General features: G+C 55.0%; 6 protein-coding genes across 6 annotated transcripts; 4 read left to right on the top strand and 2 right to left on the bottom strand.

Annotated features, from left to right (window-relative positions):
- Positions 1–888: 888 nt before the first annotated feature.
- JN550_003424 (uncharacterized protein) lies at positions 889–3,624 on the top strand (the record flags this gene model as incomplete). Its single annotated transcript, XM_049314827.1, has 1 exon — positions 889–3,624. The coding sequence occupies one exon, from the start codon at positions 889–891 to the stop codon at positions 3,622–3,624; it is 2,736 nt and encodes a 911-aa protein (XP_049174615.1).
- Positions 3,625–7,007: 3,383 nt separating this feature from the next.
- Positions 7,008–12,231, top strand: JN550_003425 (uncharacterized protein; the record flags this gene model as incomplete). Its single annotated transcript, XM_049314828.1, has 4 exons — positions 7,008–7,663; positions 7,733–10,613; positions 11,210–11,882; positions 11,966–12,231. 4 exons carry the CDS (start codon positions 7,008–7,010, stop codon positions 12,229–12,231), a joined length of 4,476 nt encoding a protein of 1,491 aa, XP_049174616.1.
- A 589-nt stretch (positions 12,232–12,820) lies between these two features.
- JN550_003426 (uncharacterized protein) lies at positions 12,821–13,105 on the bottom strand (the record flags this gene model as incomplete). Its single annotated transcript, XM_049314829.1, has 1 exon — positions 12,821–13,105. The coding sequence occupies one exon, from the start codon at positions 13,103–13,105 to the stop codon at positions 12,821–12,823; it is 285 nt and encodes a 94-aa protein (XP_049174617.1).
- A 795-nt stretch (positions 13,106–13,900) lies between these two features.
- Positions 13,901–16,849, bottom strand: JN550_003427 (uncharacterized protein; the record flags this gene model as incomplete). The annotated part of the gene is made up of 1 exon (XM_049314830.1): positions 13,901–16,849. The coding sequence occupies one exon, from the start codon at positions 16,847–16,849 to the stop codon at positions 13,901–13,903; it is 2,949 nt and encodes a 982-aa protein (XP_049174618.1).
- Positions 16,850–17,212: 363 nt separating this feature from the next.
- Positions 17,213–18,919, top strand: JN550_003428 (uncharacterized protein; the record flags this gene model as incomplete). Its single annotated transcript, XM_049314831.1, has 2 exons — positions 17,213–17,451; positions 17,539–18,919. The coding sequence occupies 2 exons, from the start codon at positions 17,213–17,215 to the stop codon at positions 18,917–18,919; spliced, it is 1,620 nt and encodes a 539-aa protein (XP_049174619.1).
- A 3,634-nt stretch (positions 18,920–22,553) lies between these two features.
- JN550_003429 (uncharacterized protein) lies at positions 22,554–23,459 on the top strand (the record flags this gene model as incomplete). The annotated part of the gene is made up of 1 exon (XM_049314832.1): positions 22,554–23,459. One exon carries the CDS (start codon positions 22,554–22,556, stop codon positions 23,457–23,459), a length of 906 nt encoding a protein of 301 aa, XP_049174620.1.
- Positions 23,460–24,512: the final 1,053 nt, after the last annotated feature.

Here is a 24,512-nt window from a genome sequence, read left to right on the forward strand (position 1 = left end):
TTTTCTCTGAGAGGAAGCAACTTGGGTTGGTTGGTGATCCAGCAGTCACAGCCAAGGCAAGCACTCGGTCTAACAGTAGGTGGTCCAGGGCTGCAGCTCTGGCGGGCGGTGCCCGAGAAGGGTGCGGATCGGCTACCGTCAGTCAACGTAGCTGGCCAGCGGGCACAGAGCTGGCCGGCAGGGTGCGGGGCAGTTTCCGTCGAGCATGACGAAAGCTACCAGGTAGTTGAGCTTGCCTGATGCTTGCCTCGTCGTCCTTGGGCGGGGCATCGGAGCGCCGGGGGGTATCTCAGGGGTCCGTGTCGAGCCCTGCCTTCCCCCTTCTGCAGTGTAAGTTAGGTTTACTTTGCAGCCCCCCCCCTCTGGAACGCCTTCGGGTATGCCCTATCGCATGTTGCCTTTGGACACCCGGTGGAACATTACGTACCTATGTAGGTACAGGCACCTTTGAACACTTGCCAACCAGTGCCAGACTCTCCCGCGGGCATCCTTACCACCACCAGTTGAGGACGTGGTTGCCCAAACGAACCACAGTCTGGCCCAAGCAACGGCCAAAATCCGTATAATACACGCGATTACCCAACCATTTTACCGAGAGGGAACCCCAGGAAGGTAGGTACTGAAATTAGACGTCAAATCCCCTTCTGCAAGACTCTCATCAAAGGTCTCCTCAACTCCCGAGAGTCTTCTCCTAGTCACATCAGCTACTTCTAGTATCTTTGTGAATCGAGTGTGTATATCTAGTCAACGACTACTCCCGCCTCATCGTCAACACATCTATATACCTATTTGATATGTCTACTACCTTTATAGCCTCCACTTACGCAGTCACCATCTGTCCGGACACATTTTCCACTCCTTTCAGATGGTGAATTTTCCCCTGCCATCATGCCCATCTCTGCCCTTTCCAGCACCACTATACGTCTCCTCGGATCTCCTTGTGTCATTACAACCCCTGTATCACTAGTCAAGGAGCTACTAGACAACGCAATCGATGCCAAAGCAACCTCGGTCGAGGTCCTGATCTCACCCAATACAGTTGACAAGGTCGAAGTCAGGGACAATGGAGTTGGCATACACCCTGATGACTACGACTCGTTAGGAAGACACGGGTATACGAGCAAGCTTGAGCACTTCGACGAACTACATAATCTTGTGGGGGCCTCTCTTGGCTTCCGCGGTGAAGCACTGGCATCTGCGAACTCGGTGGGTAACCTCACCATCACAACCAAGACTCCCTCAGACCCAGTGGCGGCAATCCTTCAGATCATACCCAAGGCCGGAGGAGTACTCAAACATAGATCTGGGCCAGCACCAGTCGGGACAACAGTCAGCCTTACTGCGGTCTTCGGTACTCTGCCAGTGCGAGAGCAAATCATGATCAAAGACGCACCCAAGACCCTGGACAAGATCAAGGAGTTGCTTCGCTCCTATGCGATGGCCAGACCACAGCTCAAGCTCACGTTCAAAGTACTACAGACACCCAAACAGGCCTGGTCGTATTCACCCAGGCGAGGGGCTGGAATCAATGAAGCGGTGCTCCAACTAATCGGCAAAGATTTGGCCTCCCAATGCATTGAGGAAACGGTCAGCTTCGCCGGTCCTGTTTCGGACGGCGCAGTTGATTCCCAAAGTGGAAAACCTGGAGAGTGTTTCGTCTTTGAAGCGTTCATGTTGAAATCAGACGCTGACCCTAGCCGACTGCCTAACATCAAGCATGGTTACTTTTCCGTTGATGGGAGACCCGTTACGAGCAGCAAAGGCACAATGAGGAAGATTACGTCAACCTATACGAACTACTTGAGCAGCAAACTCGGGTCAGATGGCATCAAAGAGGTCACAGGCTCTGCCTTTATTCGACTGAACATCAAGTGTCCCAAGGGCTCTTATGATGCCAACATTGAACCCTCCAAGGACGAGGTCCTGTTCGAGAACGAGACTTCCCTGACTGGCTACTTTGAGAAACTGTGCGAAGACACTTACGGGCCAATTGAAGGCCAGGAGAAGAAGCCGGCTTTCACTAGGGAATGTCTTGCCAGTTCTTCGCTGAAGACACCTGCGTCACTGCAATCTGAAGGCTCACCCAGAAGAGTCTTACCCGTTGAGGGCAATCAAGAATCTAGCGTACCGTCCAAGGGTCGTATACTAGCGCAGACCAAGGAACAGAATTGCTCAGGTGCAGGCGCTGGAGCGCAGGCCATTCCCAACGATGATCAACAGACATGTCTTCCCCTGTCCCATCGGAACAGATTGGGCTCAGCTTCAACTGGATGGACTGCAATCAACATACCATGCCTTCAACAGCGATCTGATACAATGCGCGGAGAACCAGAAAAAAGTCCCCCAACTGAAGAATCTCGGTTTGCAAGTGATATGTCACTCGACCTTAGCCAACTGGGCGGAAACCTTGGGTGGCTGAGGAAGAGAGACAACCCCTTCCAAAGGACAAAGGCCAAAGAGCAATCAACGAGTATAGTATACAATCCAACCCAGACTATCGAATATTGGCCGACTTCGACAACGGGCTCACAGTTCGAGAGCGCGGAAGATTCTACTGTACCCCAACAATCTCAACCACAGAGGTTATGGGGTGAGGAACCTACGCCTTCCATGACGCCAGAGCCAGCAATCCTGTATCACCATGCGGCACCTCCACGAGACCTTGACGTTCCACCAAGCCTGCGAAACAACCTTCTCAGCAGTAACGAGAACAGATCACCCGCTCTTGTACCTGGCGGCCCATACCGAAGCCCACTTTCCAGTCCCCCTGGACCGGTTCCTAGACAGACTAATAATTCGCGTGAGTTACGGGGACAACTACCATGGACTCCTCCTTCGTCCGCACAGAGAGATCAGGAACAGTGGGGAAAGCAACGTTATAGTAAGAACGATCAATCTCGCAACCCTTTGAAGCAGACCACGATTTCATTCGACGGCCTTGAGCGGCCACGAAAACTTCTTCCTACGAAGCATGATGGAACGCCGGAGGAAACCCACAACTTGCCTTGCGCCGCCGTGTTTTCGACAGCTAAGCAGCATCTGGCAGAAGCCACCGCCATCTCCCCGAATCGACAGCCGGCTTTAGAGCACCCAATAGGTAATAGCGGCGTGGTTACGCAGCGTCGGACAGTTCAAAACAAGAAAATTGCAGGTTTGCACGAGACAGACTCCGTCCCGCAGGATGATGCCATAGCCGATCAAGAGCCAATCCGAACAACGCTGCCAAGTGGGGATCCAAGAGCATACCTCCTTCGGCAACAGAAGTTCATGGCAACTGATGTGGGAAAGGGAAGGCCAAGGAAGTTCAGACGCGCCCAGAGCAATCTCATGCCACTGCAGAACACACCACTGGAGTCTCAGACTTATGGACTCATGCTTTTTTTCAAGGCAAGAATAGAACAGTTCCCCAAATCCATGGACCATATGAAGATATATGACAAGTACATTGTCGAGGGCGACGTTGAAGACGGTCTGGACGTTGATCTAGGAGAGGCTCGAAGAATAGAGCAAAGGCTGGACACTGTTCTAGCGGGTTGGAGTGAGCGCGTCACTGGAGAGAGACTGGATGTTGGATCTCAGTTGAGTGCCCAGCTTAGAGGTCAGAACATTGAGGTGTCAGTATGACTAATGTTCGTCTGATCGACAAAACAACCTTGTTGCCGACAAGATCGTGATGGATTTGCTCTTCACTGACAACACTACTACGACTACGCGAGGAGTGTCACTCGAGGTCTTTGCATTCTGGTGGATCTTTTGAGCAACCGACTTGCATCTTGCCCATATAATGAGCTACAGCTACCAAATGAGGAGGTTGATTAGTAAAACTCAGAAGAGAGCCTTTATAGCTTGATAAGAATGGTAAAATTTGTCTTCCACTGTGGATTTCTTTTGCGTTGCTCGGTCGCCTGCAATCAAGTCTCAACTGAGAGATCGTCCATCAACGGTTCGATCGATTGTAAATGAGTGGCTGCGTCATCCTTACTTGTTTCATGACTTCGAGCAAAAGTGAAGGCTGAGATCATTCACAGACAGTGTTGAATCGCTGAAGAAGAATTCATTCAAGGTTCTTGATCTGATCGTGCGGGCCAAGGCATAATGATCTGCAGCAAAGAACGTAGGTGGGACACCCTTCCCGAAGGCCCTTGATGTGAGCCCGAGTATCAGTGCAGGATATGATCGAGTCCATGTTTTCAGCGATTACTTGAACTTGATATAACAGTACTCGGCTGCTGTGAGCCACGAATGACAATGACAAACTCCATCTGAGCACAACCCTGTCATATTGCAGCATGGAAGCCTGGTATGAAACGCATATGCTGCATGATGACATACAGGCTTTGTTGGATATCGATTCCCCTGGAGTCAAGTGCTCTGGTATGAATACTTGATGATTAGTTTGTTGAAGATTGTCTGTTGTAATGCTGTATTGTGGCGCATCAGTCTGTATGACGAGTTCCATTGAACATGAGTTCTAATGAAATGCATGCTTCGGGGCATGTTCCGAACATCAGTTGGTTGAGTACACATGGCCATTTGGGGGGGGGAAAGGCACATAGCAATCGCACCACTTACAAACCTTAGGTAACCCTTACCTGCCTCAAGAAGGCAAAATACGGGATACGGGATATCTGTAATGTATTAACTCGCATCATTTGGAGATTTTGTAACTAGCTCCTGGTCAATTATATATGGTGGACGGAATCGCCGCGTTGGTGTTTCCGATCCTTGCCGATCATCTCGATGCATCACACGCTCCTGCTCGTCTTGGAAGGAAGAAAACAGTGGTGATCTGGCAGCCCAACAGCGCAGATCTGCCATGTCACACCTGAGGGATTCCGACGTGCAATGATCAGCGTCACCGAAGCCACTGTGGGAACCGTACGATGTTGTCCAGACAGCCGCCCCAGACAACCCGATACCAGTCGCCCATCCTGTCCCGGTGGAAGCACTAGCACTGGAATGGAGCCTGAGGGAGCTAGCAAGCAAGCCGTCGTCACCACAGCGCCATTGCAGAGGACATCAAGCCCCCTATTGCATGCCCAACGGCCACTACGGGCGCCTCATGGTCGTACCAGGGCGGCGATAAAGTTAAGTATTCGTGATCATCTAGCAACGACGTCTCATGCAGGCTTAAGTAGACTTAGCAGCCTAGTGAGAACGTGTCGTTCCTCGGAAGATTACTTAGCGCACTTTCTCGTGCCAAGCGCCAAGCGAGTTGAGGGTTCCTGCAATCGGCAGCGCAAAAATAGAACTCCCTTTACCTGTCGATCTTATGGAGTTCACGGCGACGCGAAGCCTGTTCTGGCTGTCGAATAGGGGCTATCGCAGTAACATGTCGCAAACCAAACAAGAACATCAGACGAAACACATAGCTTGTACGACGACGAGGCAGTCGCGCTGCCCAACCGACACAGGTAAAACAACAGCCAGCTGACGATAGGCAGTTGGGAGAGCGCCTGGCTGCGTTCGGCACCAGAGCTGGCAGCGTGGTTCACGAATCACACAAGTGCCCAGGTGGGACGGAGTAACCGATGCCAGCCAGATATCCACAGGCCAGCCCGGACTTGGCGGTACGTGGAGCAAGACCGTCGGGGGCTCTCTTCCACAGTACATAGTAACTAGGTGGTTCAGTTCTACTGTGCAGCTGGGGGTTTCTGATGAGTTGCGGCACGCGCTGCACATCTTATTATTATGCTGACCAGGCTGCCAGGCCAAGCAGCGAGCTGTTTGCTGGAGGCGTGGAGACAGTGGTCCGGCCAGCCGGCGCAATATGCAAGTTTATCCCAGCGGTCTGACAGCAATAAGACAAGTGATATTATGACGAAGCCCCCAATGTCTGTCGCTTGTTGCTTTTTGCCGTACGCAAGACGCAGTGGAAAGGCCATCGCCTTACAGTCAGTACCAGAGTTTCATTATTTACATATTATCGAGAAGCGAGTGCACCCAAGGACGAAGTGCAGTGGACGCCGGCATTTGCCAGCAGGTGAGTGACTGGTGAACCAGGCGTTGTAGGCAGTCCTCCGTAGTTATGCGCCGCGCGATCCCTCAGCTGCCTCGCCGGCTGGCCCTCCCCAGATGATGCAGGCGATGAGGATGATCTCCTTGCAATACCCAATCCAGCCCGCTGGTCCGGTTGACATCACTGTCCCAGCTGGCCGTCCATGACACGCGCGCTAAGCAACTCTAATAAGCAGCATAACCACAACCACAACCACAACCACGTTGGCACTTTCCAGGCAGTGCTCCGCTTCCACACCACACCACCCTCCTCCACGCCTCCATTACCCGTCGGTCGGGGCGTTTTAGCCCTCTTTCTTTTGGGCCCGTCGTCTCCCTTCCAGCTGGAACTTGATCCAGTTCAATGCAGGTATCAATTAGTCCCCCCGACCTTTGCCAACATTTCCATTCTTCCTTCTCGTATCGCACGTGCCTATCGCGAGACGTGCTGCTGCTCTTTTCAATTCTCATCGCTCGCTTCATCAGTTCCATCGTTTAGTGTCCTTACAGTGCCTCCGTCCATCCGCTCGCTGTCTCACATCAGTGCTGTGCCGCACGCTCGTCACAAGAAAGCGACTTGGCTGGGCCGCGGGAGCATCCTATCCCGTCTAGTTAAGCTCGACTTGTGCATACGAGGGTCCGTCCCTCCCCAGGTCTGCGGTCTGCCAGGGTCTCCATCCGAAAGAAAAAAGCACCGCCGCAAGCGTGCCGCCTCGTTACCGCTAGCCAGGACGTGCACTGCCCGTTCCCAATTTACGAACGAGATCTCCTTTCCTGATAATTTCGTATTGCACATCACCTCTCACCGACGAACCTGTTGAACCCGTAAGCTGCCCTGGACCGATCGCGACCGCTGTGCCTCCGTATCCGAACTTCTGTGAACCCGCCTTCGCCGCGTAGTCGCTCCTGGTCTGCCGCGTCGTTCTTCTGAGCATGATGCGGGTCTAGACACCCTCGTTTCGTTGCGCGGAAGTCCTGGCCGAGACTAGCGAATTGATCTCTCGACAACGATGCCGAACGCCTTTGACCGAATCTCGGGCCATGTCCGTGGCGGCGCTGGGCCTAGCGAAGACCACATCCGTAATTGTGAAAAGGGGCCAGCCGGCGTCCAGCAGCCACGGAACGTTGCGACAAGTAAACGATGGGCAGGCAACCATGACCTCAACGTACGGCACGCGCCGTCGTCCAGCCGTCGGTTTCGACGAAAACCCAGTTCACCTTGGAAACGCGCAGCATTGCTTGGCCCCCTTCTCTTGGCCCCGACCGTGTCAGCAGTCTTTTTGCCCTTCGACAATTGCCTACCGGATAATTACATTTGGTATAACAAAGACGACGGGACTGCTCAGCTGCAATGGGTTCCAGTTCAACTAGACGCGAAATTCGACTTGGAAGACCCGAACAACCTTCTCATTACTGTTTGGGGAAACGTGACTGGCAAGGTTGGGACCGACCCTTTGCCCCCCTGGAATAGCACCGAATGGATAAACGGGACCCAGTCGCTGCTGGGGAAGATACAGGACGAACCCATCCAGAAGAACGCGACGACCCTGCACAGCAAAGTCGATGTCGCCTCATACAAGCCGTTTTCCTCAGACCGAAGCTTCTGTGAGAACATCCAGAATGGGTCGTGTCCCTTGGGTCCTGTCTGGGATGACTCGATCACGATGTAGGTGTTCCGACACACCTAGCCCGCCCATGGCTATCCTTCACAATCCTTTACTGACGCAGACCACAGGGAGAAGCCATATGGCTTACCATATTTCAACATGTCCCACAACTTCAGCTCCACGTATGCCTTCGCATCTTTTGCCCCGACTTTCATCATTCTCTACGGCGACGAAAGCGCCACGCGCATTGGCTGCGTATCAGCAACAGTGACACCGAGTCTTGGAGGCATATCGTGGTTCCTCAGGTTCCTCCCGCTCTTCGTCCTTCTCTTGGTCGCCTTTGCGACAATATTTGCAGCCGTGTTCAGCCCGTGGGGAACGAGTGATGTTTTCCATTGGACCTCGAACTATGGGAGAGACCACGATCTTCTTCGATTGGTGACGCCAGGATTTGGTGACTGCATTCAATATATACAGTTCATTGTCTTGACGGGCGGTCTGACTCTGAACTATCCTGGTTTTTACCAGCCGGCAGTCAGCAATGCTGCATGGTCGTCACTCATGTTCAATGAGAGTTTTGTTGCAGGGGCTGATCCATGGGAAAGCTTGGTTGACGGTGTCTACGTCACCAACGGAACACTTGGAATGCAAAGACTGTCGCAATTGGTGGGCATGGCCGAAGTTGAGGATATATGGGCTGGGATGATGATCTGGCTGCTGGTCATTATCGGCGCAGTACTCGTTGCAGTCCAGCTCGGATTCGTCGCACGGTGGCTTCTGAGGTTCATCAAGGACACACCGGAAGAAGACCTACGAGCCAAGAACATGCCGTTCTCTATGGGAGTTGTTATCCGTTTGGTTTTCAACTACTTTCTTCTACCAATCGTCGCTCTATCGACGTTTCAACTAGTCGTCGCTGCGGAGTCACTCGTGGTCTTGGTAGCAATGGCTGTCGTCACTCTCGCGTTGATCATAGGCTTCGCATCATACTTGATGTATCTCATTGTTACGACCAAGCCACGCGCGCATCTGTTCGACGACCTTCCTACGGTACTTCTATACGGCCCGTTATACAACACCTACTCCGACGAGGCGGCTCCATTCGCTCTTGTGCCTATAATACTAACATTCATCCGCGGCATTGCGATCGGCGCTGTGCAGCTTTCGGGGATCGCTCAGATAGTGATACTTGCTGTGTGCGAGGTCATCCAGATGCTCACAATTCATGCATTCCGCCCATTTCACTCACCGACGAACATGAATGCATACCACACGGGCTTTTCGCTCATGCGGTTTCTCGCTGTGATTCTCATGGTTGCCTTTGCGCCGTCGATGGGCGTTACCGAGGGGCAGAGGGACTGGATTGGATACGTCATTCTCTTGTTTCACGGGGCTGTTCTTGTTTTTGGATTCTTCCTCAACGCACTGCAGACGACTATCGAGGTCATTGCGAGAATGTGCGGTGCTGGAGGTGACGATGTCCGAGGTCAGACGCGCGGTGGTCTCTCCAAGATCTTCGGCGCTCGTCAACTACAAAGGCGTGTCTCGAGGCGCGGCGCCGCCTCTCGACAGAGTCAGCTAAGCACAACAGGCATGCTGGATGCCTACAACTCCTCCAAAGGAGGATATGGCCGCGTGAGGAGCGATTCTGCAGGCACCATGGGCATTCTTCTTCATAACCAGAAGCGAAGCTCCAGTGCTCTAGACGGACGCAGCATGGATGGCTTCTCTGGCCCAATGGGAGGGAGCGTGTTTACGCCGACGACACCAGGGGCAGATGCCAGTACCTTCTCCTTTGTGCCATCACCAGGACATGCCACGCGACCACAGCCAGCTGCAGACCCCTACTATCGGCCCCCTCGAGCGCGCAGAAACACTAATGACGATATCGGTGCATCCCCACCTGGACGTGGCCGTGGTTCGATCGGTAGTATCGACCTTGCCGACAGACGCCTCAGTCAAGCGGGTGGGCCGTTCCTTGATGCTCCCGACTTCGAGAGGTCCGGCTCAGGTAGAGCGACACCTACGCCTGCCCCAGCATCTTACATGCCTGTCTTCGCCCCTAGAGCAGACTACTCGACGAGAGAGGTGGACTTCTATTATGGCGTACGAGGACCTGCGCTGAACTCTGATTCGCCAGGCCGCCGAAGAATGGGGACTGGGCCCGCAGACCCGACTAGCCCGGTCGCTACTGCAACTGGTTGGATTAAGAGCCTGTTCGGCGGAAAGACGAAAGAAAAGGGCAAAGGTTTTGAAGTGGTGCGCAGCGCGAGGATGCCACCGGCGATGAAGGCGCGAGGAGGGGACCTGAGCGACGACGGAGCTCCTGAAGGAATACCTGTCGCCATGGGAGTTTTGCGCAATGGCCCGATCGAGAGCGACGACGAAGACGATGCTCCGAAGACGAAGGTGGAAAAACAGACGACTAGGGACACCACTTCGAAAGACGGCCCGGCCATCGAGAGAGAGTCTGGCAGAGGGTCCGAGAGTGACGACGCGTCAGACGATGAAAGACCGCGTGTGTCAGAGAACCCTCCCTTGCTTCCGGATTTGGATGCTGGCGAGAGCTTCAGGTTTCCGAGTAGGATTCACTCCACGAGAACCAACCGGCAGCCGTCCCAGAGGACTGCGAAGGACGTCGAGATCATACCGCTGCCAGAAGTTCCCAGGAAGAGTTCCAAACGCAATTCGAGTGTCGATCGATTCAACAATCCCTCTTTCAACTTAGTCCCGCCAACAGAAGCCTCCAAAAACCTACAGGTTGGCATCGGCTCCTCTTCGCGGTTACCATTTGATCGCACGAACTCACAAAAGCGGCTCTCGAGTTCCTCAGTCGGCGCCACTGATACCGAGATGCCCTCCGCAAGCCTCCCTGGGGATAGCGGTGATGAACGCCCTACAAGTTTTGGCTATGTCCACCAACACAACATTAGTCGAGTTGACCCGTCGTCCGATCAACATGTTGATCTCCTCGGCAGCGCGGCAGAGGTCGTAGAGAGCTCGAGGAGGGTTAGTCCCAGCTCATCTTTTTCGGCCCGCTCACGAGACGCATAAATGCTTATTTGTGCACACGATTGTAACGAATCTCCTTTGTTGCTTGTACACGATGTATAGAAACCAGCACAGGTCGGGGGTCCAAGTCCTCGAGGAAGCTGCTTGCGGGAATATGTGGCGCAGGAGGGCAACGGACGACTCCTCCCATGGGCATTTCTCTACTATCTTGTCTTGTCTATAATAATCATTTGGGCCTTGTTTCAGCGGCGGCGTTCAAAAACGGGGGGGCAGGGTTGCGCATCGTCGCTGCGCACAGCAAGGCAAATTAGCCAACTGGGTCATGGGGAAGAAAGTGCCTTGTCTGCTTGGATAATAGAGACTCAAGGCAGCGTCAAGTTGGGTCTAGCTATCGTAGCTTAAACCAGGGTACCGAGCTAATAATATTATTGATCTGAAGCGTATATTCCTAGCCGCTCGTGTCTCTGTAGTTCATGCCATCGATGGTGTGATGTTTTTAGTGCACCGCGCAGGGCGTTTAAACGCCGACTGTCAGACAATTTCCGCCTTATCAACGCAAAACCAGTAGAACAAACATGATTTGACACATGCAGGTGCAATACATCTCGAACTGCTTATATTCGGCTGAAAACAAAGGGATAGTAGAGAATGGCTCCTCGAAGAAAGCCAGATGGAGCCCCTACTCCAGGATACCTGCTAGCCTGGCAGCTGTGCAAAATTGGGATGCTAAACTCGGTCAGCACCGGCTCAACCGCGGGGCAGCCGGATCTGCAGCCGGCGCCACTGCATCTTCTTCGCCGGGAACGGGGCAAGTTTTCCGACGACCAGGCCGCTCTTGCACCCAAGAAACCAAGAAACTAGACTCCAGCATGGCGGAAGCGCGGATCTCAGTGCTGTGCTCCGGCAATGGAAGCAACCTGCAGGCCCTGATCGACAACTGCCAGAGCGGCCGGATCCCGGGCAGGATCATCAAGGTCACGGTCAACAAGAAGGACGCCTATGCGCTCGAGCGCGCGGCCAAGGCCGGCATCCCGACCGACTACTTCAACATCGTCAGCCACGGCTTCAAGAAGGCCGGCGAGAAGGACGAGGCCAGGGTCAAGGAGGCCCGCGCAAAGTACGACGCCGCCCTGGCCGAGCGGATACTGGCCGACAAGCCCGAGCTCGTCGTCCTCGCCGGCTGGATGCACGTCTTCTCGGCCGACTTCCTGCGGCCGTTGAATGCCGCGGGCATCGATTGCATCAACCTCCACCCGGCGCTGCCAGGTCAGTTTTTCTTCCTCCCTTTTTCGCTTTTGCATTCCTCCCCAGACCTCACGTGACTGATACGTGACGTCCCCCCTGTTCAGGCATGTACGATGGTGCGGGCGCGATCGCGCGGGCACACAAGGACTTCCTGGCCGGGACGCTCGCCAACGCGACCACGGGCATCATGATCCACCACGTCGTGGAGGAGGTGGACCGGGGCGCGCCCATCCTGGTCAAGGAGATCGTGATCAAGGAGGGCGAGAGCCTCGAGGCCCTCACGGAGAGGATCCACAGCTTCGAGCACGACCTCGTCGTCGAGGCGACGGCCATCAAGGCCAAGGAGATCGTGGGCAAGCGGCAGGCGTAGCAGGTATGGACCGCCGAGTAACCGCCTCTGGGAGTGGGCTGAGATGTTGGATGTCTTATATCAAAAGACAGAGGGGCAAGGGGGCGAGGCACAGATCCAGAAAGAAAAACGGAGAGCCTGATCAGGGCTGTATGATTGATGACTACTATTCAAAGTGCGTCCCTCGAATCTAGTGGATCTTGAAGGTGAATGGACTGCTTGACGGTGGCAAATGGTCTCAAAGAAAACTACTGTGTGTAAACGTGATATCACGCGCACTCCGGGGCATCAAGAACTCCTGTTCATGACACCACCCAAGCGCGCTCTTCGTTTCGGTTGCGACTCAGTCGAACCAACTGCTAACACAGACAAATAACATGAATGACCATTTAGTCACAGATTGGTGGTTTTGATTCAGGGAACTTGAAGTCTTCTCACAACGCGCTTTCTTTCTCCCCACTATATTTCAATTTCTAACACCTTACGTGTTATACCAGCACATATAAGATGCTATACCCACTGGGATTATTTCTCCATATACCCAGGTCATGAAGACAAGGACGTCGCTCACACATCCCCTCTCCACCACCGAAAGGGCAACAAGCCTGGCCTACTTCCGGGTCTCAGCGGACTTCTGACCCTGACTTCCGCTAGACTGCTGCTGCTGTTCCTGCCCGGCGCCACTCTCGGAGCCGAGGCTGTCCGACTCGATCAGGCCGCGCGCGATTCGCCGGCCCTCCTCTTGGTCCGCGTCGCTGTGAATGCTGAGCTCGTAGCTGTTGACGAAGTGGAACTCGCCCCGGTAGTTGTCCTTTAGCCAAGCCCTCTCCTCGCGAGTATATGGTGGCGCGTCTGCCGACTTATTGTTGTCGTTGCTGCCGCCTTGGGATGCCATGGTGGTGCGTTTGTGTCAGGTTGTTTCAGGGGGCGGTGTGAGCGGGCGGTGGAGGAGGAGGAGGAGGAGGAGGAGGCTTTCAGTGAGTGCTAATTGCAGTGGAAAGGGGTGATGTAAGTGACGTTGCCCTGCGGGGGAGGATGGCAGAGCTTTATGTTCTGACATGACCCTGGCAATGCAGTCTGATACGTTTTAGTAAAGGGGGTATACACATAGATAGCTGCACAAGGAGATAAGCTAGTTGTGTGGTAACCCACCTTAGTGGGTGCCACGGATACTTGCATTCCCCATCTTTAATACATCACACATCCCACCCAATAAGGATTGCATCACAGTCCCTATTTGAGTTTCGGCAGATGAGGATTCAGGGAGAGCGCGGAAACCACCAATAGCAACCTGTCCAGCCAGTACAATCAATCGTATGACGGTCATGTAGATAGCCCTAGTCCCAAGGCGGTCATGGTCAACACTGAGAGTTTCAACAGAGACAGTTTGGGTGACGTAGCCAAAGTTCTGTAACTTGAAGAGGCAGTTGCAGCATAGTCATACTCTTTGATACTTGTTTCGTGATTTCGATGCATGGCAAACTGCATTCGTTGCCTTTTCACTGGCTGTCAAGGCCGTCTGTATCAGACACCTAAGTACCTAGATAGGTACTGATCATGGAGAATGTCTTGGAAGAAAAGTCACAGCACAAACCCAGGGTATAACAAATTTCTTGATATGTCAGTCATGATACTATGTTATGTAAATGTAACCCGCTCTATAACGCCTCAGTATGATCAAAATGACGTCTTAAAATCCCCTGGCCTTCCTCTTGACAACGGGCTTCTTGACAGCGCCCGAGGTGACGACCTTCTTGGGCCCCTTGGCGGCAACAGCAGTCGTCTTGGCAGGACCCAGCGCCTCGGCCTGCAGCCTGTCCTGCTCTTTCTGCTTATCGACGGCCATCTGAGCCTCGATCTCCATCTTGCGATTAAACTCGGTCTCAGTGATGCGCTTCTCACGGGCCGAGTAGCCCTTCTCCTTGACAGAGTAGAAGACGCCGCCCAGCTCGGCCAGCCAGTGCGGGTCGACCGATGTCACCGTAGACATGTACTCCTTGCTGGTAAGGATGAGCTCGTGGTAAACGACGTAGTCGGGCAAGAAGCCGAGGCCGTAGAGGGCACTGGTTGGGTGCAGCTGCACCGTCACCGAGGTCCGGAGGTTGACGTACTCGCCAATGCCTTTGACCTTGGCGGCCTGGTGATAGTACCCGGAGCAGATACACTTGCGAATGACGTCCCAGTCCGTGCCACAGCTAATCATCTGCATCTTCTGCATGTTCATGATGTCGAGCAGCTGGTCGCGGATCTCCTTGGCCCTCCGGAGCGACTTGGGGTGCAGGAAGTGGCGTGTGCACCAACCGTCGGAGTAGCCATTGGACTTCCATTGAGAATATACGTGCAGGTAGGTCAAATGGTCGGACTCGGGCACAAAGAACTTCTCCCGTGCTGCGTCAGACTCCTCTTGCCGCTCCTTCGGGCGGTAGAAGACGTTGGGGACGGACAGCATAGAGACGATGGTGACCATTTCCTCACTGCAACCGTATTCTTCCGACATGATGAGCAACTTGGCCAAGGGCGGATCCATGGGGAAAGCATTCATCTTGGACCCCAAGCCTGTCAACTCGCCAATATTGTCAAGGGCACCCAGCGCCCAAAGGTCGAACAAGGATGTAGTAATAACTTCCTGTGGAGGGGGGTCCATGAAATTGAAGTCCAGTAGATCACGGACTCCGAGAGACTTGATCAACAAGACGGTGTTGCTGAGGTTCGTACGCTGAATCTCGGGAATTGTGGCGATATAGAGCTCGTCCTTGTAGGCTTTCTCGGTGTATAGTCTGAAGGCTTTTCCGGGCCCGGTTCTTCCAGCTCGACCAGCGCGCTGGCCGGCGTTGGCTTGAGAGATAGGGGTAATTTGCAGGGTGTCCATGCCCATTCTCGGGTTGTACACCTTGAGCTTTGAATACCCTGCGTCCACCACATACATGATACCATCGACTGTCAAACTGGTCTCTGCAATGTTGGTTGCGACAATGCACTTCCGAACCCCCGGTGCTGCTCGATCGAAAATCTTGGCTTGGAGATCCGCTGGCATCTGACTGTAAATAGGGAGGATGCTGAGCTTCGGCGGGTCATTCAGCGCGTCTAGTCTCTCCCTCAGCAGCTCACACGTGCATTCAATGTCCTCCTGACCGGTCATGAAGACCAAGATATCCCCGGCACCCATTGAGACGTGTATTCTCAGGGCCTGCTGCACAGCTGCATCGACGTAGTCATCAACTGAAGACCCATGGAACATGACGTCAACCGGAAAGGTACGGCCTGGAATGAAGAACTCGGGTGCGCCGCCGAAGAATTCGGAGAACCTCTTGGAGTTCATGGTGGCCGACGTGACGATCAGCTTGAGGTCGGTCCGGCGTTGCAAGATCTTTTTGAAGAGACCCATCAACACGTCGGTGTTGAGCGCTCTCTCGTGTGCCTCGTCCATGATGACACAGGAGTAGCGGTCGAGGTCTTGTTCGTTCAGCGACTCTCGCAGGAGGATACCGTCCGTCATATACTTGATGACGGTGTCGTCGCTCGTGCAATCCTCGAATCGGATGGCGTAGCCCACGGTGCTGCCCAGTTTCACCTCCATCTCCTCGGCCACACGCTTGGCGACACTCATGGCTGCCACTCTCCTGGGTTGCGTGCAAGCAATCATGCCCCGGGTGCCGTAGCCATCTTCATACAAAAACTGGGTGAGCTGGGTGGTCTTGCCGGAGCCTGTCTCACCGACGACGATGGTGACCTGGTTGTCCCGGATGACGCGCATAAGGTCTTCCCTGACGGCAAAAGCAGGTAGGTACTCCCGCTGCTCCCTGAGCGTCTTGCTCTTGCTGAAGTCGGAGGCGCCCTCGCTCTTCTTCATGTGCTCGCTGAACTTGTTGCCGCCGGTCTTCGTGGCCTCTTCCTCGGCCGCGATGGGCAGCGCACTGTCGCCGTCGTCCTCCTTGACCCCCATGAGATTTCCCAGGTTGGTGCCAGCCACCTTTGTGGCCTCCTGTGCCTGGCGCTGCCTCTCTCGCTGCTGCCTCCTCTCCTTGACGACGCGGCTGCCCTTGCGACTGAAGACGGCCATGTCGCTCTGGTAATCCCTGACGGCGGGCACGGGCTCCAGCTGTTTGGTGAAGACGGTCCTCCCGTCCAGGAAGGGCGGCTTGAGGTCGTGAACCAGCAAATGCACGCGCGTGCCCTCGTCGTCGTCGTCGAAATCGTCGCCGAAGCGGCGTTGGGCGACGCCGGACGTCAGCATGCGGTTCGTCTCCCAGGCATCGTTGTCCTTCTGCCTCTGCAGCTGGCGGACGTTCAGGTGTTTCTGGCCGGCCTTCTTCTCGACCATGGCCTGCTCGCGCTGGCGCTGCTCGACCCAGGTGGTGTCGTAGGCGGCAAAGGGGTCGTGCGACTCGTCGCCAAAGGTGTGGCCGTTCTCATCGCCGAGGTACCAGTCTCTGTCCAGGGCGGCCTGGTCGCCGTCGTCCACCAGGGGCTCCGGGGTGTCGAACTCGCGCTGGCGGGGCGTGGACGCGCGAGAGGCAGTCTTGCTGGCGGCGAAGCGCGACGGGCGGTTCGGCAGGGTCGAGTACCGGTCGTCAGACCTCAGGGGGTTGAAGTCCAGCTTCCGCCGCTTGGGGCTGAAGTTGCCGCCGTCGCGATCCATAGTTTCCGAGGCCTGCAGCGGCGGTTGTGTCGTGGAGCAGCTGTTCAATGGCTGCGGCGCGGAGGAAGAGACAGACAGGAACGGACCCCGGGGTCTGCCAAGTTCGTCGTCTCCTTGGTCACCGCACCAGCGGACGGCGGACAGCGGGCTGGGAGCTTGAGGTCTCCTGTACTATGGCAATGACTGGGGTCGCGATAAGATAAGCCCCGCTAAAATTTCAAGAATTTCCCAAATTCTGTACGGAAATTTTGGAGAACGTCGTAGTGGGGGGACCTCGACGATTTATTTATTTTCTACAGCGGCGACGGTGACAGCTCGCATCTGCCGCCCACACTCTCGTTGAGCAAGCCCCCGCGCCTCGCCATGTCTTCCATGATCACCACCGCATCGTGGGTGCCGCGCGGCTTTGCGGCGCCCTTCCCGACCAAGTACAACTTCGACGAGGCCGAGTTCGAGCGCATAGCCGAGCTCGCAAAGCTGCAGCTCGACGATGCGAACGAGGACCTCGAGGAGGCGCAACAAGACGAAGACGGCGGCGCTAACGTCGCTCATGGCGGCACGGCACACGCAAAGTCGGATGCCGCAGAGGAAGAGGCAGACGGGTAAGGGAAACTCTCCCCCAGCCGGTCTTCACGGCCATGCTGCTTGCTCTCTTCTGTCTTTTAACCCTTGCTGACGAGCTTGCATAGGGGCGACGTCGACATCAACGACGACGACCTCAAGGAGTACGACCTGGAGCACTACGATGACGACGAGGACGAGAACCAGCCCGAGGGCCAGAGAATGGACATGTTTGGCAATATCAAATCGTTAGCCTACTACGAAAACAACAAGGACGACCCCTACATCACCGTGCCCGACGGCCAAGATGACGACGACGACGATCGCGAGGAGCTGCAGATCCTAGCCACCGACAACCTGCTGCTGGCTGCCAAGGTCGAGGACGAGCTGGCCCACCTCGAGGTCTACGTCTACGAGGACTCCGCCGACAACCTCTACGTCCACCACGATATCATGCTCCCCGCCATACCCCTCTGCGTCGAGTGGTTAGACATCCCCGTCTCGAAACCGAACGTGGACAAGGACTCGACCGCCAACTTCGTCGCTGTCGGAACCATGGACCCCGATATCGAGGTGTGGGACCTGGACACGGTGGACTGCATGTATCCCAACGCCATCCTCGGCCAGGGCGGCAACCCCGAGGCGGACAAGCAGAAGAAGAAGAAAAAGAAGTCAAAGAAGGCCAACGACGAGTACCACGTCGACGCTGTGCTCTCTCTCGCCGCCAACAGGCAGCACCGGAACCTCCTGGCGTCCGCGTCTGCCGACAAGACGGTCAAGCTGTGGGATCTCAACACGGCCAAGTGTGCCAAGTCCTACAGCTACCATACCGACAAGGTCTGCTCGCTGGCGTGGCACTCGGTCGAGTCCACTGTGCTGCTGAGCGGAAGTTACGACAGGACGGTCGTGGCGGCGGATATGCGAGCACCTGACGCCAAGGCACCCCGATGGGGAGTGGAGAGCGATGTTGAAAATGTGAGATGGGACCCCCACGACTCGAATTACTTTTTCGTCTCAACCGAGAACGGCATTATCCATTACCACGATATCCGCAACATTCCTTCGAACCCGGCCGCAAGTAAGCCGGTCTGGACGTTGCAGGCACACGATGAGTCGCTTTCTTCCTTTGATATCAACACCAAGATCCCCGGCTTCATGGCTACCGGATCGACCGACAAGACGGTCAAATTGTGGAACATCCAACCTACCGGGCCCACCTTGGTAGTGACTAGAAACCTGGATGTTGGCAAGGTCTTCTCAACGACGTTCGCCCCGGATTCCGAGGTGGCTTTCCGCCTTGCAGTAGCTGGAAGCAAAGGCACCATGCACGTGTGGGACACTAGCACCAACGCTTCCGTGCGACAGGCGTTTGCCCACAGAATCGCAGACACGGCTGACACCAAGGTGGAGGATCGCCTCGTTGGCGTGGCCGACGATGACTCTAGTTCAGACTCTGATGAGGGCGACGAAGATCCTGAGAACGACGGGGACTCTATGGATGAGGATTAGCCATCTGGCCTGTGGTCTGACTCTGGAACCCCGTATATCCGCTCTGAGCTTGAACTGGCAAATGGAGATAAGAGGTTAAGTAGACTAAAAACAAGATATCCCTTTGATTGGTACAGCAGTCGGCCGTTAAGACATTGTCAAACGTGATCGTACATTGTGAGGTCTTGAAGCAAGCAATCATCCGAGGAATCAAGGCTCCCGAAATGGAAGATTGAGAACCTCCCGACATTAGCTGGTTCCATCTCCCTTGCCTGGCATGGTGGTGCAAGCAGAGATGCAGCAACTTGATTGGAAATGACGTCTGAACCCAGTTAGTCTTGCAGTCTGACTCAAACTATGAGCCGATCGGTGGACGGTATAGTCTGAATCATGCTTTTCAGCCGACAGGTGATAATACTCGGCGCTCGGATAGTCGAGCTCTTATCGAGATTGAGAGATCGACATGTAGTCATGCCAACTGGTTCAGTTGATCTCGCACGGTTTGACAATTGACGTCTTGTTCATGCAATGGCCTCGAGAATAGCAACCAGCCCCTAGGCAGATAAATTGAAAGGATGTCTAGGCGAAACGCAGGTTGCGGGGCGGAAATGTTGGTGGCCCAAGCTTGTTAAAGCATCTTGATCCTTACTCTCAGAGCTCGGAGCATAGCAGTCAACAGGAGATGCAGCAGGCTCTCGTGGGCGTCGTTCATGTTGGAACCACCTGGTCGTATTGATTCGATGTGGCTCGCAGTCAGACGGAGGCTGAGCACGGAGTATGCGCTGCTTTTTTTGCGCGCGCGACAGAGGAAGGAGACCATCTGCATAGCGGCGATCCGTGTTGGCCCTGAAGCTACGGTCGACGTGCCGGCCGATCATCGAGGCCGAATCATTCCAGGATGGGGGGTTACGATGGTCCTTGCTTTTGGGTGACGGCGATGGTTCCTGAAACATCGGCCAGGTACATGGCCCAATGGTGGGCTGGAACAGTGGCCCAATCACAGGGCGGGGGAGCACGCCTCGTCCGTTTCACACTGGCACCCACCTCTGGCCATTGAGCCATTCAAGATTCTGGACCTGAGCGCGGGCTGCCCCCCTGCCATAGACCCTAGGTTGAGCATGCCCAAAGGGGCAATGATTCGTTATTGGAGGGGACCCAGGAAAGCTAAGCCGACAAGCGTTGCGCTTCTTCGGGGCAAACCCACGACAGGCAAACCACAGGACGGCCAGGAACGGGGGATCCGCCAAAGCGGAGGTGGCTTTAGGTGGGCGGTCTCGATCACCTAAGCGCATTGATGACGGGCAGGCGGCCCTAGTTTGCTAGTTGAACATGTTCGTCCTGTCAAATCATCGCAGGCCGCCCGGTGGGCAGCCTCTCGACAGCGTAACTAGTCGACGCGGCCGGCGGTCCCAGGACGCCGCCGGGAAATTCTCGAAACAGGCCACCTCATGCTGCTATTTCGAGCGTGGCCGGCACCCACGGTCGTGGTACGGTGAGAGTAAGACCACGTACTGTAATCTCTGGCCCTGCAGGATCGAGCGCGATTCGACTCCTGCTTGCAAAGCGTGTGCCCAACGATCGATTGATAGGGTCGAGCCAGTCGTGGGAAGGGGGACTGTGCCATCTGGGTAAAAATGGTCCTGCCGGGTGGCATGTACCTGCATTGGTGGCTGACAACGTGGCCCCCACCGCCAGCGAGGAAAGGGGGAAACGGGCGAGGTGATTGGGCGCAAGACAGCAAAGTCGTCACGAAGGAAGACGCTGATTCGGTCGAGTGTTGGCCACGCCGCCCGCTCGCATGCTATGGTACTGAGCGTAGATGACTTGGCCCGTTCCACCAAGGTCGTCGCTCTAGCCTGAATCGACAAAGGCGCTGAATTCGCGCAGAGACAAGCAGGGGGAGGCCCTGGCTAGTCTTGGGTCCCCTGGTGCTAAATTGGTGGAGTGCCGCCTGGAAGCGGCGGGCGCACATCGCATCGTGGGCGAAGTGGGCGAAGTGGGCTTTTTCCCGTCGTCCTGCCCCTGACATCGACGCGCGAGAGTCGGCTCGCACGCTGGCATTTGGGTCGAAGACGGTAGCACATACATTGGATGCGGGTGACGGTCGTAGCATTCGCGGCGGAGCGGCGATATTTCGTCCAGGTACGGTGTACCTGCTCCCTGGCGCCCATCTTGCCATCCTTGATGGGGTCGCGCTGTTGGCTCTGTACTGCGGTGCGAATTTTTAGTCTTGCAGAGGTTTGCAGCCGTTCCCTGCAATCAATTGTGGTTCACGGTTCACCCTCCCCAGAAGTCGGGTTCGGCCTGCGTTTGCTCTTTATTATCGCCGCTCCCCCATCCCTACGCGTGGGCGAGCCCTTCACCCACTCACTCAACCTCTTTCCTTTGGTCGGGATCTTTTTCTTCCTCTCCTGTTCAGTGTCTAGCTAGTTGAGCCTGAGATCCTCAGTCGCTACCGCGGGCTCGGATCTGGAGCAGTCCTTCCTTTCGCATCGCCATATACTTCACAACAGTCCTTTAAGGAACCCGGTCGTTTCACTGTTTTCTGTCTGGTACACACATAACCCGCCAAGTACATACAAAGAGTTCGGATCAGCTGCACGTTTGGACGTTTGGACACCCGATCAGCTGCAAACCAAGCAACCACCCACCACCACAACAACACGACACTCCTTCAGCACAGAGAGCGCTTCTGGGTCGGGAAAAATCGAAAAATACTATTGGAGCATCGCCGTCACTTCATCAGTGCGCCCGTGATCCACCACCACCATCCTCTGAGAGGACGGTGTATCCGCATTACGACACCGGAATTGTCACCTGAGTCGCGAAACTCTGATTTGACTCGACAGTCTACACTTTACGCTTCTATTCTCCGTTTCAGCATCTGAGTAAACAGATCCTGCTCCCCTTTTAACCGCCTGAATTCCGTCACCCGCCGCAGAGCCCGTCGACCAGGACCAGCAATCCAGCCATTTGGGAAACCAAGCAAATCTCGCCCCGTGCATCGCAACTCTGGGTGCATTACTTTCAATCACGCGGCATAATAGGAAATCCATCTCGCCAGCACCCAGCGCCGAACACAGGCCAAGCCAGCGCATACCCGGGGATTTAGACGCTTTTGACGATCCGAGCGACACTTGAGCGCACCCTGACGCACCCTGAGTGAGCGCCCACTCGCCACTTGCAGCTTCTGATAGGCCCGTCTTGGCGAAAGTCAGTCTGACCAATCCACCTGCCACATCCAGGTGACATCGCGTGCTACGCATAGGAGCGCACCTGCATCACAGCGCCAGCAACTCAGACAATCCAGCACAGGTGCACGAGTGGATCCTGCTGGTTGGTGACTTTTGGCAACCTACGACTATTTGGGACGATCCTGGGGTTGACACCAGCACTCTGGGAATTCTTGGTGTGCCCGCATCTTGTTCTGACTTGCTCATCAGTAAGAGTTCAAAGCTTCGCGGTTTTGCAGGCCAAGGCGGCCCAAGTACATTGCGTCGCGCAGAAACCCAGATAACTCGCCATCAACCTTATCGACACCCGGTCTGCATATATCTCGGCGGCAGCCTTTTCTATTCTTGCCCAGGCTTTCTTCAGATTTCTTTCAAGTCTCTTTCCACATTCGGCAGAGAATCGTTGAGAACCTGCTTGCAAGATGTCTCTGGCACGCGCTTTCACCACGCGGCGCGCGAAGCAGTCTATTGACCTGAAAGATTCAAACAACGTTGTTCCGCAGCGCAGCAACACCACAGTCAAGCGCCATGGATACTCTGGGTCCATCCGCAACAAGATCTCAGCACCCACAGAGCTGACCCACACGACGAATATGCTGGCATACAATGCACCAGACCTGTACCCCAAGTCAGCTTCCTCCACAACTTCATCCAAGTCCTCCGACGATGAGTCCGATGGACACCAAACCAGCGCATCATCGCCACCTACCAGTCCAGATGTCGACTCTGTAGATGGCCGTACTCCATCGCCAGAGCCTAATCACTTGTCATGTTATTTTACCGCTCCGGGTCAGAAGCTCCCCGTCACGAAGGCCCCGGCGCCAAGGATCCCGGCACGCGCTCCCTCGCATACCAAGAAGGCATCCTATGACAACCTAGCTCGACAACAGTCACTCCGGCAACTAAGTCAGTCGGGAGACTCGATCTCCTCCAAGGCTAGCTCTTCCCTGTCACGGTCTTCGTCGACTTCGACAACTGCCACGTCGGTATCCTCTGGCTCCTACCGAACCAAGCCTCAAGTGCCTTCAGTACCAACAATCCCTTCTGAGCCAAGGGTGGTCCCACCCTCGCCAGCCCGGCCAATGCCCCCCGGTAGCATCGAGATACGGGCGAGTCATCCCTTCCGCAAGGAGCTTGCTCAAGTATCAGAGATTGCTGAGGAGTTTGGCGTGAAGGACAGGCTACAAGTAGTCGATGAGGAAGAGCAAGATCTCGTTCGCAAGGGCCTCAACAGGTTCAGAGCCGAGGACTACCTAGCCGAGGTCCAAGGCCTATTCTCGACTTTCTTCGCGCCGGAAAAGACCCAGGCGCAGCCCGTCTGGATCTAAGTGGCAACGACTTGTCCACTGGAGCGGTTCGCTCCGATCTGGGGACATCATCTCTTCACGACATTTCATGTACATAATTGGACGGCAATGTGAAACCGAGATGGCGACATTGCGATAATGTTAAAGAATTCAACGGATATTAGATGGATTATCGAGGTTAATGCTTTACAAGGACGGCCTCGAGCAGGTCGGCACCGAGCAGGCGTTGGGAGACAGACTTGGGAATTTTGATACCAGCACCCCAAGATTGAGATTAGGTTGTCTAGGCAAGAGCAACAAGTTCTTTGGGGCGGTTTCTGTCACAAACTGCGTGGACATGAGTTCAGGCATATTTTTGGTCTAGCTGCGCGCTAGATGGTCAATCGTTTACACTATTTCCTCTTTGCGGGCAAAACCTTGGGGCAGTTCCCAGGGGCCACGGCACTGAGAGATCAGAAAGCATATACCTACCATTCAACCAGATACGCACTTTGGAGCGTGAATAAAGAATTTTTATGAACTACTACAAGCGTTTGCAACTCTCGATCAGTGACCGCATCACGTCATACCACATTCCTCGAGAACATCAAGCCAGAGCCCGTGCATGATGGCCTCATTTGAGGCTCTGAATACTTCCGTGAATCAGCTCCAGCACTGAGCCATATACGTCAAACGTCGTGAAAGGCAGTTTTTGTGGAGCCAAGCCCGTTCGCTGGGTCGCGGACGCTGTCCCTCCACCATGTGCTCAACGGCGACGGCCGTGGTGCGTCTTCCACCAATTGCAGGCGAAAAGGTTGGCCACCAGTCCGAGTGCACATACTGCCCAACAGCGTAAGATTCTCGAAGAAAAGCTCACAAAAAAGGGGGGGTTGCATCGAAACTCCGGCAATGGGCGGGATCTGGTAGGTTGTTGTTGACCCGGCAGTCTCAAGATCGCGGATCCCCCAGAGAATGCGGGCTGCTTGATGGGATTTTGATCGACTGCCAGACAGACCCCTGGCCTAGTTGGGACCCCGGGATCGATCCTGGGGCAGATCATGGCCGCGTCCCGCCCGCGCACCCACTCTTTTCCCC

The sequence above is a fragment of the Neoarthrinium moseri genome (assembly GCF_022829205.1).
Source record: "Neoarthrinium moseri strain CBS 164.80 chromosome Unknown scaffold8_Wmoseri_CBS_16480, whole genome shotgun sequence".
Taxonomy (NCBI): Eukaryota; Fungi; Ascomycota; class Sordariomycetes; order Amphisphaeriales; family Apiosporaceae; genus Neoarthrinium; species Neoarthrinium moseri.